This window comes from Polypterus senegalus, chromosome 9 (genome assembly GCF_016835505.1).
Source record: "Polypterus senegalus isolate Bchr_013 chromosome 9, ASM1683550v1, whole genome shotgun sequence".
NCBI classification, from domain to species: domain Eukaryota; kingdom Metazoa; phylum Chordata; class Cladistia; order Polypteriformes; family Polypteridae; genus Polypterus; species Polypterus senegalus.
Genome location: NC_053162.1, coordinates 67,625,039 through 67,640,639, shown reverse-complemented (window position 1 = coordinate 67,640,639; position 15,601 = coordinate 67,625,039). Strand labels below are relative to the sequence as shown.

At 42.8% G+C, this 15,601-nt stretch overlaps 1 protein-coding gene across 13 annotated transcripts in view; it reads left to right on the top strand.

Annotated features, from left to right (window-relative positions):
• Positions 1–484: 484 nt before the first annotated feature.
• The window catches only part of mtss1lb (MTSS I-BAR domain containing 2b), a 262,787-nt gene continuing 247,670 nt past the window's right edge, over positions 485–15,601 (top strand). For all 13 annotated transcript variants that reach the window (XM_039763182.1, XM_039763174.1, XM_039763178.1 and 10 more), the window contains exon 1: positions 485–1,910. In XM_039763182.1, the coding sequence (XP_039619116.1) occupies positions 1,842–1,910 (69 nt within the window). In that variant the 5' untranslated portion in view covers positions 485–1,841. The remainder of the gene's footprint in view (positions 1,911–15,601) is intronic.

Below are 15,601 nucleotides of genomic sequence, written 5' to 3'. Positions count from 1 at the left end.
TGGATTGTGATACATTCATAAAGCACTTTAGAAGAGTTTCTCCTTTAACTTATTAGGGCAAATTATTTATTTTTGTAGTTTTTTACACTTAATTTGCTTATGTTTTCCTTAACCAGCTGCCTAATAACAGAATAATGTCTAATTTGACTGCCCGGCCGTAATATTGTGGTCTCACAATCAGTTCCCGGAGGGATCCAATGGCTTCGGGTTTTCACTGAAACCAGTTTTATAAATAGAAACCAATTCCTGCCCCCAGTGATTCACGCCGCTCGATTCTCTGCACAAAGTCGTTCCAACATAACTGGCCGAAAGTGGCTGGGATGAAAACCTGCAGCCCTCCAGGAAAGTGGTGTTTGAGCTCCAATGCTCTACAACATATCGAGCGGGCGCAGATGTCACCGCCATAACGTAGATTTACCGGGCTAGTTGTCAGCTTGCATCCGATACTTGTCAGCTAGACTCATCGGCTAGACTAAGTAGGTTCAGGAGGTCGGTTCGTCTATCAAGGCTATATAAAAAAGTTCATTATAGTTATTGTACCTTATTCCACCCTTTCTCATCTCTTTCGTGCTGTTCACTGCGTAACCCGCCGCAAGAAATGAAAGCTTGTCGTACGTTTTTTATCTTATTGACACAAGTTAGCACTCTTGTAACCCAGCATGCCTTGCACATAGCGGACCCCAGCCTCGTGTGCCATATTTGCATATCTAATCTGGACTCGTTTACGGCCAAGAGCTGCATTGGCGCTTTTCAGAGCAACTGTCATGTAGCTCACGCTACTCTTTAGTAGAATACTTTTAAGTGTTGTCCTTTTTTCTATGTTTCCGGCCCACGCGTCCTTACAAGTCATTTTGTTTTCAGAATGGCTGAACACCTGCTTCGTTTCACTCCTTTTAAGTGTAACGCCAGGTTCCGATGGTTGCGGCTTTATGTTGCGGTGATAGCAGGGCGGGTGCGTTCTCGCGCAGGCATCAACCATTAGTCCTCTGCTGATTTCTTCTCGGCCCTACTGGGTTCTCGTTGTTGTTGTTATTATTGCACAGTTGACTAGCCGCTTTACTAAGCGGTAAATCTCGTTGACGTCGCTGTGAGCCGCTCCTGTGGGGTGTATGAGCGCGTCGCGTCGGGTGCGCCCCGCCTTCTCCTCCGCCCCGTTCCCATGGATCGGATTACAGCCCCCGTTTGCTGTAATAATCACAGCCTATAGCTACAATCTCCGGCTTTTACACACACTGCACTATACCGTGAGAGCATTTCAATACGCCGCCAGATTGTGCGCTCTCTGTCTGTCTTTTTAAATTTTCTATACGGCGCTGCGATTCCTTTTGAAATCCATCAGAAGGGTTGAAAATGCCCATCACAGAGACGTCTGCTTTGCATGTCACCAGTCGCGGAGAGTAAAACCAGGATTAGGGAAAGGGGAGAAGAAGATCCCTGTTGTGCTCTCCATCACCCGCTAGTCTCACAGCAGCTCGAAACAAGCCATTCACTCTTGGAGTGGCTTTATTATTATTATTATCATCATTTCTGCTTCTGTTTTCTTTTGTGTTGTGTTATCCTTTTTACATCTCGCTGGCATCTTGGTTTTATAACCGGGGCGTACAACTGGGAAGAAACAAATCATTGAAATAATTTGAAAGCCACACCGACAGAAGCAGATTTAAGAGAAGAAGAAGAAGGAAAAAAGAAGCTGGAGTGAAATCTGTTTTTAAATATTTTCTTTTCTTTTTTTTTTTTTGCTCTTCCCTCCCCCAACCAGACTTGGAAATTTATTCCCGAAATTTTTCATTTTTCCCCACTCAAGGATCTGAGTAATTGTGGTGATCAGTGGATGTTTTAATATGGAGACTGTGGAGAAGGAATGCGGGGCACTCGGAGGGCTATTTCAAGCGATCGTTAATGATATGAAGGTAAGATTGCTGACAGATATCCATACGCATGCATATATGTTGTGTGTGGTGTGTGTTTGTGGTCAGACACGGTATCGTGTATCTGCTGTTTATGGTTATTTAGCATGCAGGAGCCCCATCACCAACATCATGAGCAATATTATTGTTAAAGACTATATTCAGCTTCTGAGCAGAGTCGTAAATTTCGTTGTGATGTGACATTAACGTTCTTTAGGATAAAGACTTTTTCTAGCATGTTACTCCCCTCGTTCCCCATACAGCCATACCCCATCTGCTTGCAAAAGTCGCACACGGTCTTTATGATTTTGGAATTATATACCCCATAATAATTCAGGGTATTTTGAATAATTAAAGAAGAGACTAAAGACCCCAGAGACAACAGAACGCTGTGTACTGCGACAGTGGCATTATTGACGATGTTATTCTTGCGGCGTTTTTTAAAATAAAATGCGATTTGCCAAAAAAAAAAAGAAGAAGCAACAATTCTATATGAGCTACAATTTTGACATGTAATCATGCCTGCGATTAATCGTGCGAAGTGAAGCGAACTTTGGCTGGGCGGAACACTGAAGTAAAGGATCCGATTCAGACAGACCGTTGCATCCATCATCACAAGTCCAGCGTGCGGGCTTCATCTGGCAGAATCACGCAGGGCTAACGTAGGGAATGCGCACCCGCACGGCTCGTTTGTCCGTTATCTTTGACAGAGGGAAGAACGCAGTGTCATCTGGGTGGCACATGCCAGTACACCGACAGGCCTCAAGGAATTTATAATCATAAAAACATCATTTCTATAGCGCCTTTCATACTCTGGGTTTTGGCGGCGTCCATACACGGATAATTCATGTTTTTTCAGAATGAGAAAAAATGAATACATGCAAAAAGCATCAATTCAGACATTGGACTGTATTATTAAACCTATACCTAATTAGTCTCTTAGTCATAAAAGATCAATATCGGTCTTCTCATGGAGCCCGTTTAATATCCTGCATAGTGGCACAACTCTAGAACCCCATGTCACTGAACAGTGCCCAGTGCCAAACTGTCACCAACTCTTAATTCTCTTGGATAACCTTTACTGTGTGATGCTTTACTCTTGTTTTGATGCTTTAAAGGTATTATACTGATAATAAACAGATCACGTTCCCAGTGTCTTCATAGGTTTCATTGTTTTTTAAGTGTTTTAATTATATCATTGATCAAGCCAAGCCATCCAGTCATGTAACTTGTAATCCAGCTTATCCAGTAAAGGGCCATACAGTAGCCGAAGTCAATTTCAGTAACAGTAGACCCATGGCATGAACCAGAGCTAGAGACGGGTCGCCATTCTGAACCACGGTGCAAATATGTGCACATACACACTTGCTTTCGTCAGGGCGGTGGAACTAAGTGTTTACTTTTTTTGAAAATAAAGTTCTCGACTGCAATGGTAGGAAAATGAGAAGTACATGCTGACGATAAACCAAAGGGCAGCCAGTCTGAAACTGACCTGAAGCCCAAAGCTGTGAGATGCCAACAGTACCCACCGTGCCACCATGCCTCCCACAACCAAACTGCTTTTCAATGTGCTTGCCTATATGTGCCACAAACACACCCTTCTCTTCTCCACAGTATACCAATGTGTAATTTGCAGACTACTCTCTGCTCAACATGGTAGCAGCTTTTATCCCGTGCTGTTTTCTTACTTTGATTTGTGTTATCCAGCTCGCAGGTTGGTCCCATTTCTATCACAGTCGAACTGTAAGTGGCCACAGCTTTAAATACCTTTACGTGTAAGTCACTTCACTTAAGATTTTATCTCTAACACTCTTGTGTTTTGCTTATTGTTTGTTCTGGTACAGATTTTTTCCACCATACTGTATTCATACCACCCATGCATGTTACTAGCCCTTCCTCCTGACAAATGCATTTTTATGAATTGCTCCTGGTCTCATCCACAAAATCACACACATTACTATAGTTTACAAGCCCACAATCCTACTCGCATTCTGTATCTTGTCCTAATTAGCTCATCTTCCACACACTCACCCATGTGTTTATGGCTTTCATGCTCCCGCCATATGTTTGCATTCTGTCTTTGTGCTTCCTGCTACTTCCACACACACATGCATGCAGCTGTCTGCCATGTTGTAAGGTTTTCGTGGCCTCCCAGACACACCCTCACACTATTTTAGGATTTGCTTCACCATGTCCCAGTAACACAGGATACTTCTGTCATGAGCATGCCGCCAGCTCCTGAAAACATTCTCCCATCACTTTTTTTCCTACATATTGCACTCATACGTGTTCATCCCTGACGTCCCTGCAATAGCCCACACGCCCCTCAGTCCCACATATGGTAGCCATACATAGTTTAACATTGCCGTACTCCTCTACACACACGTACGTCTTTATCCATATTTTATAGCAGCTCCCCCACCCCATTTCTGCTATAATACAGTATATTGCCGATGAGAAATATAGGTCAAAATAGTTTCCACGGCAACAACTGCGCTGCACATTTAAGGACAGACGATCTCCCAGTAAACCTGTTCTGCTCTGTGTGCTGTGGCATTCGGCTGGTAAATGTCTCCTCCAGTGCCCACCTCCACTTTTACCATGATGGTCAGTTGGCACACTTTTTTCCTTTTGTTTTTTAAATCGGTGAAGAATCGTCATGTTCCCGTCACCTTTTGCATGAAGTTTCAGATAGGAGTGCTCGGTTGATTAATCCAGGGCGTATGAGAATGGCACCTCATTTATGTCTGCTTCTTTTTGCCTCACTCCTCTACATTGTTAGGTATGGGATGGATGTTTATTAGTGAGCTAATTTTACCAGAATTATTCAGCATAACGCTCATTCCGGCCAGCAGCTTACATCTTTCCTGCAAGTCAGTCCGAATGCCACCTTAAGTACAAACTTACACCAGATGTGCTAGCTGCTGTTGTCATCTCAATTTATCTATTTTTTTCCCCCCAGTTTTAAAAATCTCAATCAGTATGGTAGATTATATGCCAATTTAACTTGTTGCTTTACACTTTATCTGCATCGCTTTATTAGGCATAGTGAGTTTCAAGTTCTGCTCGTCTCCCAGATAAACTGGAAATGCGGGCCTCATCACAGTAAATCTTTGTGCCTGGCAATCTGTATGAGCTACAGAACACCATTTTGGTAACCCACCAATTTCATTATCTGTTGGGTAGTAAGTGGCATGAAGAAGGGGAGCCTGTCCAATGTAAAGTACACACTTGGATACATTAGCCCAAATAAGTGTTGCCCATTTAGCTAGCTGTATGCCTCTAGGTTGTGCGTTGAAACATATATACATTACCACGCTTGGGACATTAGTTCCCATACTGTGAAGAGGTCCTGCTGCACCACTCGGCTGCCGATATGCAAATACAGAGCGCTGTATGTAGAGCCTGTTGCAGAAAATGTGTGTGCAAAATGCTTTACAATTTAACGCAAAGCAACAGACGCTGCAAAGGTCGAATGCAAGATAAATGAACTTTCATTAGAGCCTGAAAACATCCCTCTGTCAGTAACAAAATAATGAACAACGAGATGAGCATGGTGAATGGAGGAGCTGGTAGACAGCATGCTGTCTGGTTTACAGATGCACATTTCTGTAATATTCTTTGTGATTATGATGACAGGCTCTATATAGAATGAAGATTGACATCCTCGCTTTTTAAGAGGTGAGGCCTGAATGGTCTTGTCAGGGGAAGACCAAGTTTAACCAGCTGGTTGTAATGGGACTGGGCTCCTTTACCAGTGTGTAGAAGTGTTGTGCTCAAGTTTGAGCTGTCCGTGTCTTCAAAAAGGATCAGCTATTCTTGTGACACATTAAGTGCAGTGAGGCAGTGTCCTCTTGAGTAAACGCCCACCAGTGCAGGGTGATTACCCCTAAACAAGACCTAAGCTGACACTACAGTGTGCTGCACATGTCCCGTTCACTTGCCTAGCTGGACCTCCTCTCTCAAAGAAAGTGCGCATTGCTCTGTGGCTCTAAATGTCTTTGGTCACTTGATCCACAGCTTAATCAAATGACTGCTGCCACTCATCTCTCATATGCGCATAGGCTCAGCTGTGCAAGCTCCGCTCCAATTTGTACGCATTTGTCACTTTCAATGTGATTTTGAATGCTAATGATTACTAAGCTGAGTCAAGAGAGATTGGTGTCATACCGTACATGCCACCACCATCACCCCCCATTTCAGCCACATGAGCTCCCCATACATTTAACCTGATATCTTTGTGAACTAATTGTCTGAGCATCTTTTTTTTGTGTTTTTTCCACTAATCTTAAGTAACCCATCTCTAGGCATTTGCAGAGGAGCAATTTGTTATCCTTTGTCATTTCCCATGAACTTAAATGATTTGGTGTCTTATTTTATTTTTGCGGCCATCTTTTAACTGCTGTTATGTCCTTTATAAATAGCTAGTGGCTGTCGAGTACGTATAAAATGACATATGTATTAAAGTGTTTATTTCTATCAAGTATAGACACACTATTGTGGTAAGTACACAAATACAAAACCCAAGTCACCTAATATCTGTATGACCTTTCCTCAGACCTGAGTGTCCAGACTCTTCAGCTAGAAGTGGCGCCTTCCTTTCAAAGAAATGCTTTAAAAGAGGACACTCCAAACCTCAAATGCCCAGCTCCTCTTTCCCTCCTTCTTCTGTGTGCCTCCATCCTGGCTCAAGAGGTGTGATAAAATGTCAGCACTATCAGTCAAGGTTGATTAAAGCTTCCTGGTCTAGAAGAGCATTACTTCGGCTGAGTCTGGTCACTTGTTTTAGCGTGGAAGGGGAGTGCAGTGGGGATTATAAAATGGGTTAAACCCTCAGCATGCCATCTTAGGTGGTCAGGCTTCCCATATCACCTGCCTTTTCAAGACATGTCTATTCTCGGATTACGCTGATGAGATCCACCACTGCCATTGAGTCACCTGCAAAATTAATGGTGGTGTTACAGCTGTGTGCAGCTGTTCAATCATGAATCAGCAAAGTTAATGGAAGTGGGCTAAGTACACAGCCCTGAGGAGCACCAGTGCACAGCATGATGGTAGTGTTGACGGTCTTTCCATTGCCGACTGTCTGGAGTCTCTTTGTCAGGAAGTGCAGGACCCAGTTTCGTTGGGAAGTGTTGCAGCCACTTTGGGTCTCCTTGAATTAATTCGTAGTTTGGGGGCATTTTGTGTATCATTTCAAGTAAAGTATGGTTAATTGTCACACGATATTTATTTACAATTCATGAAATGGCAGTGAAAAAATAAATGTTACTCTTGGAACCCATTTTTAAACTGTCCACGTCCTGATCAAAGCTTACCTGTACCACTGAAACACTTTGTTGAATATAACGCATGCCTAGCTTGGGTCAGATTGTGTGTCGCCATTTGTTGTGCAGCCTTCAGTCAGAGGATCTGCAACAAAGTCCATGCCACTGAGGATTCATTAAATGTTCTCAAAAGACAGAGAAAGAGTCTTAACATAGAGTTGGAGATGAAAGTTAGCAAAAATTAAGTTCATTACCGAAGGCAAAAATATCAAAGAGCAGTCCAACACACGCGGCAGAAAATTAAGTTTCAAAGTCCTAAGTTAAAAAATGCTGTACTAACACAATGAAAGTCTTAGACAACCAGGAAGTATGCAGCACTGACCATTACGCCATTGCATTGGTGATGTCACACATCACAACTTCTGGTTGTCACAAAAGCAAGCAAAATAATTGTGGTACAAACAAAATCCAACCACAATGATGGTGCTTAAGAAAGACGAAGATGGCAAAGCATGAAAATGGGAAATAATTAGAACACTTTTGGAATGATTTCGAATCAATTAAATAATGACTGAAATGGTTTCCTCACTATTGGGAAGAAAATACAAATAATTATGCCAAAAAGAATCTAAAAAAATTTGAAAAGATTACAAAAGCTTGACAAACATGTCCTGCTACTGTGAATGACAAGCTGTCTATTTTGTGGCAAACAGGTAAAAGTCCGACTTCTCAAGGAGGCCACATGTCTCTTTGTGACGCTCATGGCAGGTTATGAACATATAGAGTGTCAGGGATGCCAGGGGCCATGACCCGGCCGGGACGGCATAAAGGACCGGATGTGGGTCTGCATCCACTCTGGATCACGTTGGGGGTTGCCCTCCTGGTTGCTCTGGGGGCCACGGGTGCAGGGCATGGAAGCCCTACCCTGTAGGGGCCCGTGGTCACCGCCAGGTGGTGTCCCAATGCCTTGGGGACCTGTTACCACAGCACTTCCGCCACACCAGGAAGTGCTGGGGGGAAGATTTAGGACGGCACCCGGAGAGCTGTCGGGAGGACAGCCGGCACTTCTGTCACGCTGGGGCGTGGCCAGAGGAGGAATGCCGGGAACACCTGGGGCTCATCCGGGGACTGTTTAAAAGGGGCCGTCTCCATTCATTCGAGGCTAGAGTCGGGTGGAAGAAGGACGAGGCAAGAGAGGAGAGTGGAGGCGGCCCGAGAAGAAGGCATTTGTGGCCAGGACTGTGTTTATTAGGGTATTGTGCACTTTTGGACTGGGTCTTAGTGACCATTTATTGTAAACGTGTGGTGGTTTGAAGACAAAATGTCCGCCTGTCTGTGTCCGGGTCGGATCCACATCTCCTCTCTTGCCTCGTCCTTCTTCCATGCCCTGTACCCGTGGCCCCCAGAGCAACCAGGAAGGCAACCCCCACGTGATCCAGGGTGGATGCAGACCCATATCCGGTCCTTCATGTCGTCCCGGCCGGGTCATGGCCCCTGGCATCCATGACAAGAGGTTGGCCTTTAATTAATGTAGCTTCTGGTAAAACTTACCTTGTGATGGACTGTTGTTGTTCCTCACAATCCATGATTGCTGTGATGGGCTCCAGGTGCCCCATCACCTTACCCAGAAGAAGCGTGTTAGAAGGTTAATGAATTATGGGAAAGCATTCAATTTTGTACCCAAACCTTGTTTACTGTAACAGGCGAGAGGCACAATAGTAAAGAGTATGTGGCCTCCTTCTTAAAAAAGTTGCCGTCTGTGGGTCATATTTTTCTTTAACTATACACAATACATTAAACACTCTTGACTGCAGCGCAAAATACCAGAATGGTGCCTCATAATTCCAACTTTGGTATGACATTTAGTGATGGCAATTGGTGCGAATATTTGTCAAGAAATGCATTGAATTAACAAAGCACACAGGCCAAGTAGTATTCCCAGTCCCAAAAAAAAAAAAACTGGGTCCTTGCTCATTTTGTCACTTCAATGGTAGTTCAAAAGTCCAAGATTCCATGATCAGGTGTCCATTTCTTTGGTACTGAATAAGATGAATGGTGGTGAGAAGTGTATTTTTAGTTAGATTTTGAACAACGTGCCTTAGTGGTGTTACTTGTAATGGTGGGGAGAAGTGTATTTGTGCTTGGTCACTGAGTGCTAGACTCTCTTCTAGGCTCGGGTTCTTTCTGTGTCAGGATTACATGTTTCCTTATGTCAGTGAGCATTTCATTTCAGAGGCGTCCTATTAGGTTTATTGGTGTCTTTGTCTGTCTTTCATGCCGAACCCCCTATGGTGTCAGCTTCTGGATAACTGAATTAGAAAAGGAATCAGTGGTTATGCTTTTTTTTGTCTTCTTTTGCCAGAATCAACTCCAAAATGGCTTAAAGAAATGGCTTGTTGCATCGTGTTTAAGGCGATTGCAAGAAGGTATATTCCCAGAAAATATGAAACTGAATATTTCTTTTAAATATTTAATTTATTTGATCCAGCATCCTGGGTTCAAATCCCATGCCCTGTTGTTGCTTGAACGTTCTCATTGTGTCTGAGTAGGTTGTTCTCTAAATGACATACATATCAGGTTGGTCGGTCATTCTAAATTGGACCTTTGTGACACTGTGTGTGCAAGAGAGCCCAGTAATGGCCTGGCATCCTGTCCAGAGTTTAGTACTGCCGGCTCCCCATGATCCTTAATTGCATTAAGAGGATATCAGATATTGTTGGTGTTAAAAGACCCTTGAAGACTTTGCTGGTGGCAGGATTCCGATTTGTATAACAGATAAATATCCACAACTATCCCAAAATAGTATTTGTTCATACCACCATGCAGATATACTGTAGCATCTCATTTCACCTCCACGGTATATTTGTCCATTGCACACCATAGCTACAGACTTGCTGCAGAGAATGTCATATAGGCCACACAGCGGTTACTTGAGTTTACACAATGCTGCCCACGCTAGGGCCTCTAGGCACAACAAGGGTACCTTTGCCAGCATTGATCCCCATACAAATTATTGTTAATTTGAATGCATTGTCTTTAGGGCACTGGAGTCTGTCCTGGCATCATCGCGTACAGTTCAAGACCTTGCAAAGAACATCTTATATGTGGTGCAGTTGTCTTATAGAGCAGCCCGCTTTTACTTTACATTTCCATCTATTTACTAAATCTAGTTAACCAAGTGGGAAGCTGATGCCCAACTTGGCAGCATCGCTCAAGGCAAAAAAATAAATCATCCTGCGCAGGGTTCCAGACCAATACCCACAATCACTCATGGCAGTTCAGCATAAAGGTACTAATCATCCTAATCTGTTTTAGGCCAAAATTCATAAGCATATGAGGTGACAGTGATCAGGCACGATTTGGACCACTGAACTCTTGTGACACTAGGAAGCAGTGCTGCTACCCATGACACTGTCGCCGTCTAGTATCGCTCATTGAAAATCCTAGGTGTCCACAGCCCATGTCCAGAGCACTAGCTCCACTTGCTGAGGAAGAATGAGGCTGCCAGCCCAACCTTTGTAGAGGTACACTGGTGTGGTGCCTAATTCGGCTTTGCAGAGTATGTCATCAGGCTTTCGATTATTTCCTTTCTGCACTTCTGATTATGTTCTATTTCTTCACCTCAGTGTGTTTTACCAGTGCAAGAGAAGTAGATGTTAATTAAAGTTGGGATAGAATCAGTGGATGCCTCATGCCCAAAGTAATGTCAGTTTGCCATTTTTGTTTTAAAGAATGACTCTGCCTAATAAAAAGGCAAAGGAGGAGATTCCAATATAATATTGCTTGCCGCCTCCTCTGCCATCCTTCCTCAGCCCACAGCTTGGAAACTCCCGATTTAATGAGTCATCATTGTATTAAAAAAAGCATGCATTATAGTAAGTGCGGTCAGTTCTTTACCCTGAAAGGTCATCTGGAAAGAGCTCAGCCAGAGGGAAACAGGCTGTTCGCAACGCCTTCTGTGCCGTCTGTCTTCAAGTCAGCACCAACACTCCAATTCAGATACATATTGTTATTTCTAACTTTTTGATTGCTTGCTATGCAGACGAGTAGAGCCAGAGGGAAAATGCGTATTTTGCTAAGTAGCTGGACTGTCAAAGAATCTCTCAGCTGCAGCCTCTTAGAGAGCGCTGGTATGTTCTGTATTGGGAAGCTGGTGCCAGATATTTGCAACATGCAAGTATAAAGTCCAACTCCTAGCGCTGGGTGTTGATTAAGATGAAATGTGGGGGCAAAACAGAGAAAATCTTAGCTGTGATGTCTTTAGTGTGGAATTTGTCTTTATTTGATGTTCTGAAAAGGTTGAGTCTCTTTGCATTAATCATAAGGAAGGCAAGAAATTGCTTTAAACATTTTAACAATAACGTGTCTGGAAGTGCCCTCCATGAAAGTATGTGTGTCCTGAGATTCCCAACTATCATTAACACTTGAGCACCACGTGTCGGTGGTAAAGCTTCTTATGTTTATCTGCACAGATAGCTCATCTATAGTCTCTCCTGTGAATTCTTTCCACTTTTGGTTAGCTGTACAGTATTTAACAACTGTGTAGTCCACATTTCCTCTTGAGATTTGTGGTATCTTAGCTCACGGAGCACAATTTCAAGTTGACAGCCAGCTCATCATGTAAAGCCCTCGTGCTCAAGGGTGAAAGATGATGTTAAAGTCATTTTTCCCAGTGCAGTTGTCTGTTGTCTTCTAGTGTTTCAAAAGCCCAGAAATGGCCTACGCACCTCTTCTTGGTTATTTTGCATTGTTGGAGCCGAGCTGAAGTTTACATGCAAAATATCTGGTGATGAAATATAGAACAAAATCACGGAGAAGGCCAAATGTGAATGGTTTAGTACTAAGTGCTTGCCATTTTTCATTTGTCTTGGCTTGAGGCTCTAATTAAGTTTTAATGTGATTGATGATTCAATTTGCTAGTCGTCTTTATAAAGTATTTATATAAAAATAAAGTCTCAATTTTGTGAGTCTGTATAATTCGTGCTGAATGTGTTCATATTTTGCCACACATGCATCAGAATATTGTTATCTACACTTTTTTGCATCAAAGGAAGATGTTTTCTCAACAGGACAATAGATAGTTGGCATTTACATCTGGTGGTGAAAGGTATTGGTCTGCACATTTTTAATCTGTTAATTATTACAATGACAAGGTCTGGAACCAGTGCAGCCATAACCTTAGGCGACAATCCCATTATGGCACAGCTCAGGTGGGGTGAGCGGAGGAGTCCCATTTCAGCATTTCCTCATTAAATGGGTTGTCATTTCGTCAGATACCTAAGCCAAGGACCAAAGGCAGCCTTGTAAATTGTATGTGCCTCAGGCTTGCTCTGCATTCGTGTGCCTTCACCATAGCAGTCGCCGTGTGTCGCCAGCTCTGAATATATTTTACTGAGTGTGCAGTTTTTATTTTGTCTTTTATTATCCCCACCATCTTTCTTTGTTAACTAGATTAAAATCCAGGCTGTTGTTTACCTTGGCCTTCAGTGTTGTCAGTTAGTCTGAGCTGTAGGTAGTCTAGTAAAAGTGGAGTGGTGACGTGCTGAATTTTGATTAGCGCGTGGAAGTAAGAATTTCACTGCATTCGGTAAACATGCCAATGATGGATGACCTTACAGACCTAACAAGGTAGTGTGGTGAACAATGTGCCTAAAACGTGACGTGAGCCGTCGCTTTCTATAATTTGTGAATTCCGCTATGCTGTTCATATTTAACTGCTTCAGTACCTGGTGTTTCTAGGTGTCAGCTCTGTCTGTCCCTTGTGTACTCTGACTATCTCAAGTCTCAAGTGCCCTGGGATATACTGTTTATTTGTCATGTGTGTTTGTCTAAAACCTTTCCTGTAGTTTATTGAGGCTTCTTTGTTCATTGTCTTTTTTGTTGCTAATATTTCAATTGCATTAATATCAATCCATTTATTGTTAAGCATGCTTAATCCAGTTTGGGCTTTGATAGTTTGACAGTTAAATTAGATAGAGAGATAGATAAAAATAACATTACTTGTCCCTGTGGAGGCTTTGGGGGTTGGATTTGACTTTTTACAGAAGCTTTTTAAATAAATACTTATCTACCTCTTTATGTATTTAAGTAAGTAAGTAAATAAATAAATAGATACACACGCGCTATGGTCTGAACACACACCAGAATGACTAAAGAAAAGCTCTGACTCAGCTGTCACGGTCACAGTGAGCTATTATGCAGACATATTGCTGTTGGTATAAAGGAGCCCCAGTAGTGTTTGTTAACACACTTCTGTTAAATGATTCGTTGGCTGAACTTACACAGTGTTAGTGTGTCAGAGAGAGGATGTGTAGCATTGTTCATAATGGCTCTCAGTTTTGTTTTAATTCTCTCCTTCACTATGACCTCTAGGGGTCCAGAGTGCATCCTGTAACTGAGTTTGCCCTTTTAACTAGCGTGTTGATTTAGTGGGACTCTCCTGACGTGATGTTACCGTACACACACACACACCATAACATTGAAGATCACACTGGCCATCACAGAGTTATAGAAGATGTGAAGAGTCTGCTCTGGTCTTTCTTATACAGTTCCCCTGTATTCTGAGACCAGTCCAACCTGTCATTAATGTGGACCACCTCTACATCCACTCCCTGAATAGTGACAAGGCATAGAGGCTCTTTGGTGCCTCAAAGCTCAACACCCAGTTCATTAGTTTTGCTGATGTTAAGAAGCAGACAATTCTTTCTGCACCAAGAAACAAACTTCTCCACCTGACCCCTGTACTCTGTCTCATCCCCTTTATCAATACACCCCATAAGTACAGATTCACCGGAATATATCTGCAAGTGACCTGCCCTGGTGTTATATTGGTGTACACAGTGAAGAGAAATACAGACAGGACTGTTCCTTGTGTTTCTCCAGTGTTGCTCACATCCATATTCCAAACACAGTCCTTGAGTCTTACAGACTGTGGTGTGCCTGACTGATAGTCCATTATCCAGGATTCCATTGGCTCATCCACCTGCATATCTCTAAGTTTTCCCTTTAACAGGGGTGACCAGATGGTCCAAGAGAAATCAAAAAACATAATCCTCACAGTGCTCTCAGTTTTATCCAAGTGAGAATCAGCCTTGTGGAGCAGATAGATGGTTGCATCCTCCACTCCAATCTTTGTCCAGTAGGCAAACTGCAATAAGTCCAGGTGGTCTACCACAAGAGGACTCGTATAGTCCAGGACTGTTCTCTCAGAGGTCTTCTTGATATGAGAAGTGTTACTGGTCTGTAGTCATTAGGTGAAGTGGTGCCTTCAATCTTTGGAACAGGAGCGTTTTCCACAGAAAAGACAATTTCTGAAGCCTTAGGAACAAACTGAACAGGTGACAGAGGACACCACAAAGTTGGTCAGCACAGGCAATAAGCACTCGTGCACTTACTCCATTTGATCCCACGGCTTTTCCTGCATTTAACTCCTTCAGTTGCCTCCTTATTTGGTCTTCAGTTATAGACAGCCATAAAATTGTTGGTTTATTTTTTACAAATACAATATATGTAACTTTTATCACCAGTAGTTTCCTGGTCAGCCTGTAAAAAGCCAGAGTTCCAACTTAACTTACCTTAGCCTGCTCTCCATTTTGTGTACCAGGTCCCATTTTTCTCTGGTGTAATCACTCTGCTACCGCCTGTATATCTGGATGAGCCATTTTCCTTCTTTGTGTTTATTCTTTGTCTGGTGCCCTCAGTGAATTTACTCTTATGACACCCACAGTGCTTTCTCAGGCTTGGTGCCACTTGTTTCATCTGACAGATTCTTACAGACTGTGAGAGATTACAAGCCACATGCATTACTTCAAACATTCTGTTTGATCTGTTAACATCGGCATCATTCATCCATCCATTTTCTTCTGCTTATCCGGGTGCAGGTCACAGGGGCAGCAATCTAAACAAAGATTCCCAGACCTCCCTTTCCCTGCCACCTCCTCCAACTCCGGGGAGACACCGAGGCGTTCCCAGGCCAGCTGTGAGATCTAATCCCTGCAGTGTGTCCTGGTTCTGTCCTCAGGTCTCTGTGTGCATAATGCGTATGCTGTGTCGATATTGAACTATGCAGTTGCATAAAACTAATGGCATCAAGGACCCAGGAAAATGTCAATATGGTGGAATGCTGTAAGATCGCTCTCAGTATGCTCCCAGGATATTAAACTTCACTGGAGAAGGCTCAATGCAGTTGCCAGGGTCACAGGAGGCTGTATCAACACAAAATATTGCCACCCATGTTTCTAACAAAAAATATGATTACTTCTTTAAATAGAATTTTTTAAAGTAATTTTATTAAAATAGAGGTCTGTAGTTTTCCTGGTCCGTGTACTTTTTGGTATTTGAAATTCAGTTTCAGACAATATCATTTAAAAAAGAAAAAGAGACACTTATTTGATTTTCAACTTAAAAGGGAAAAATGAAAAACTCAAA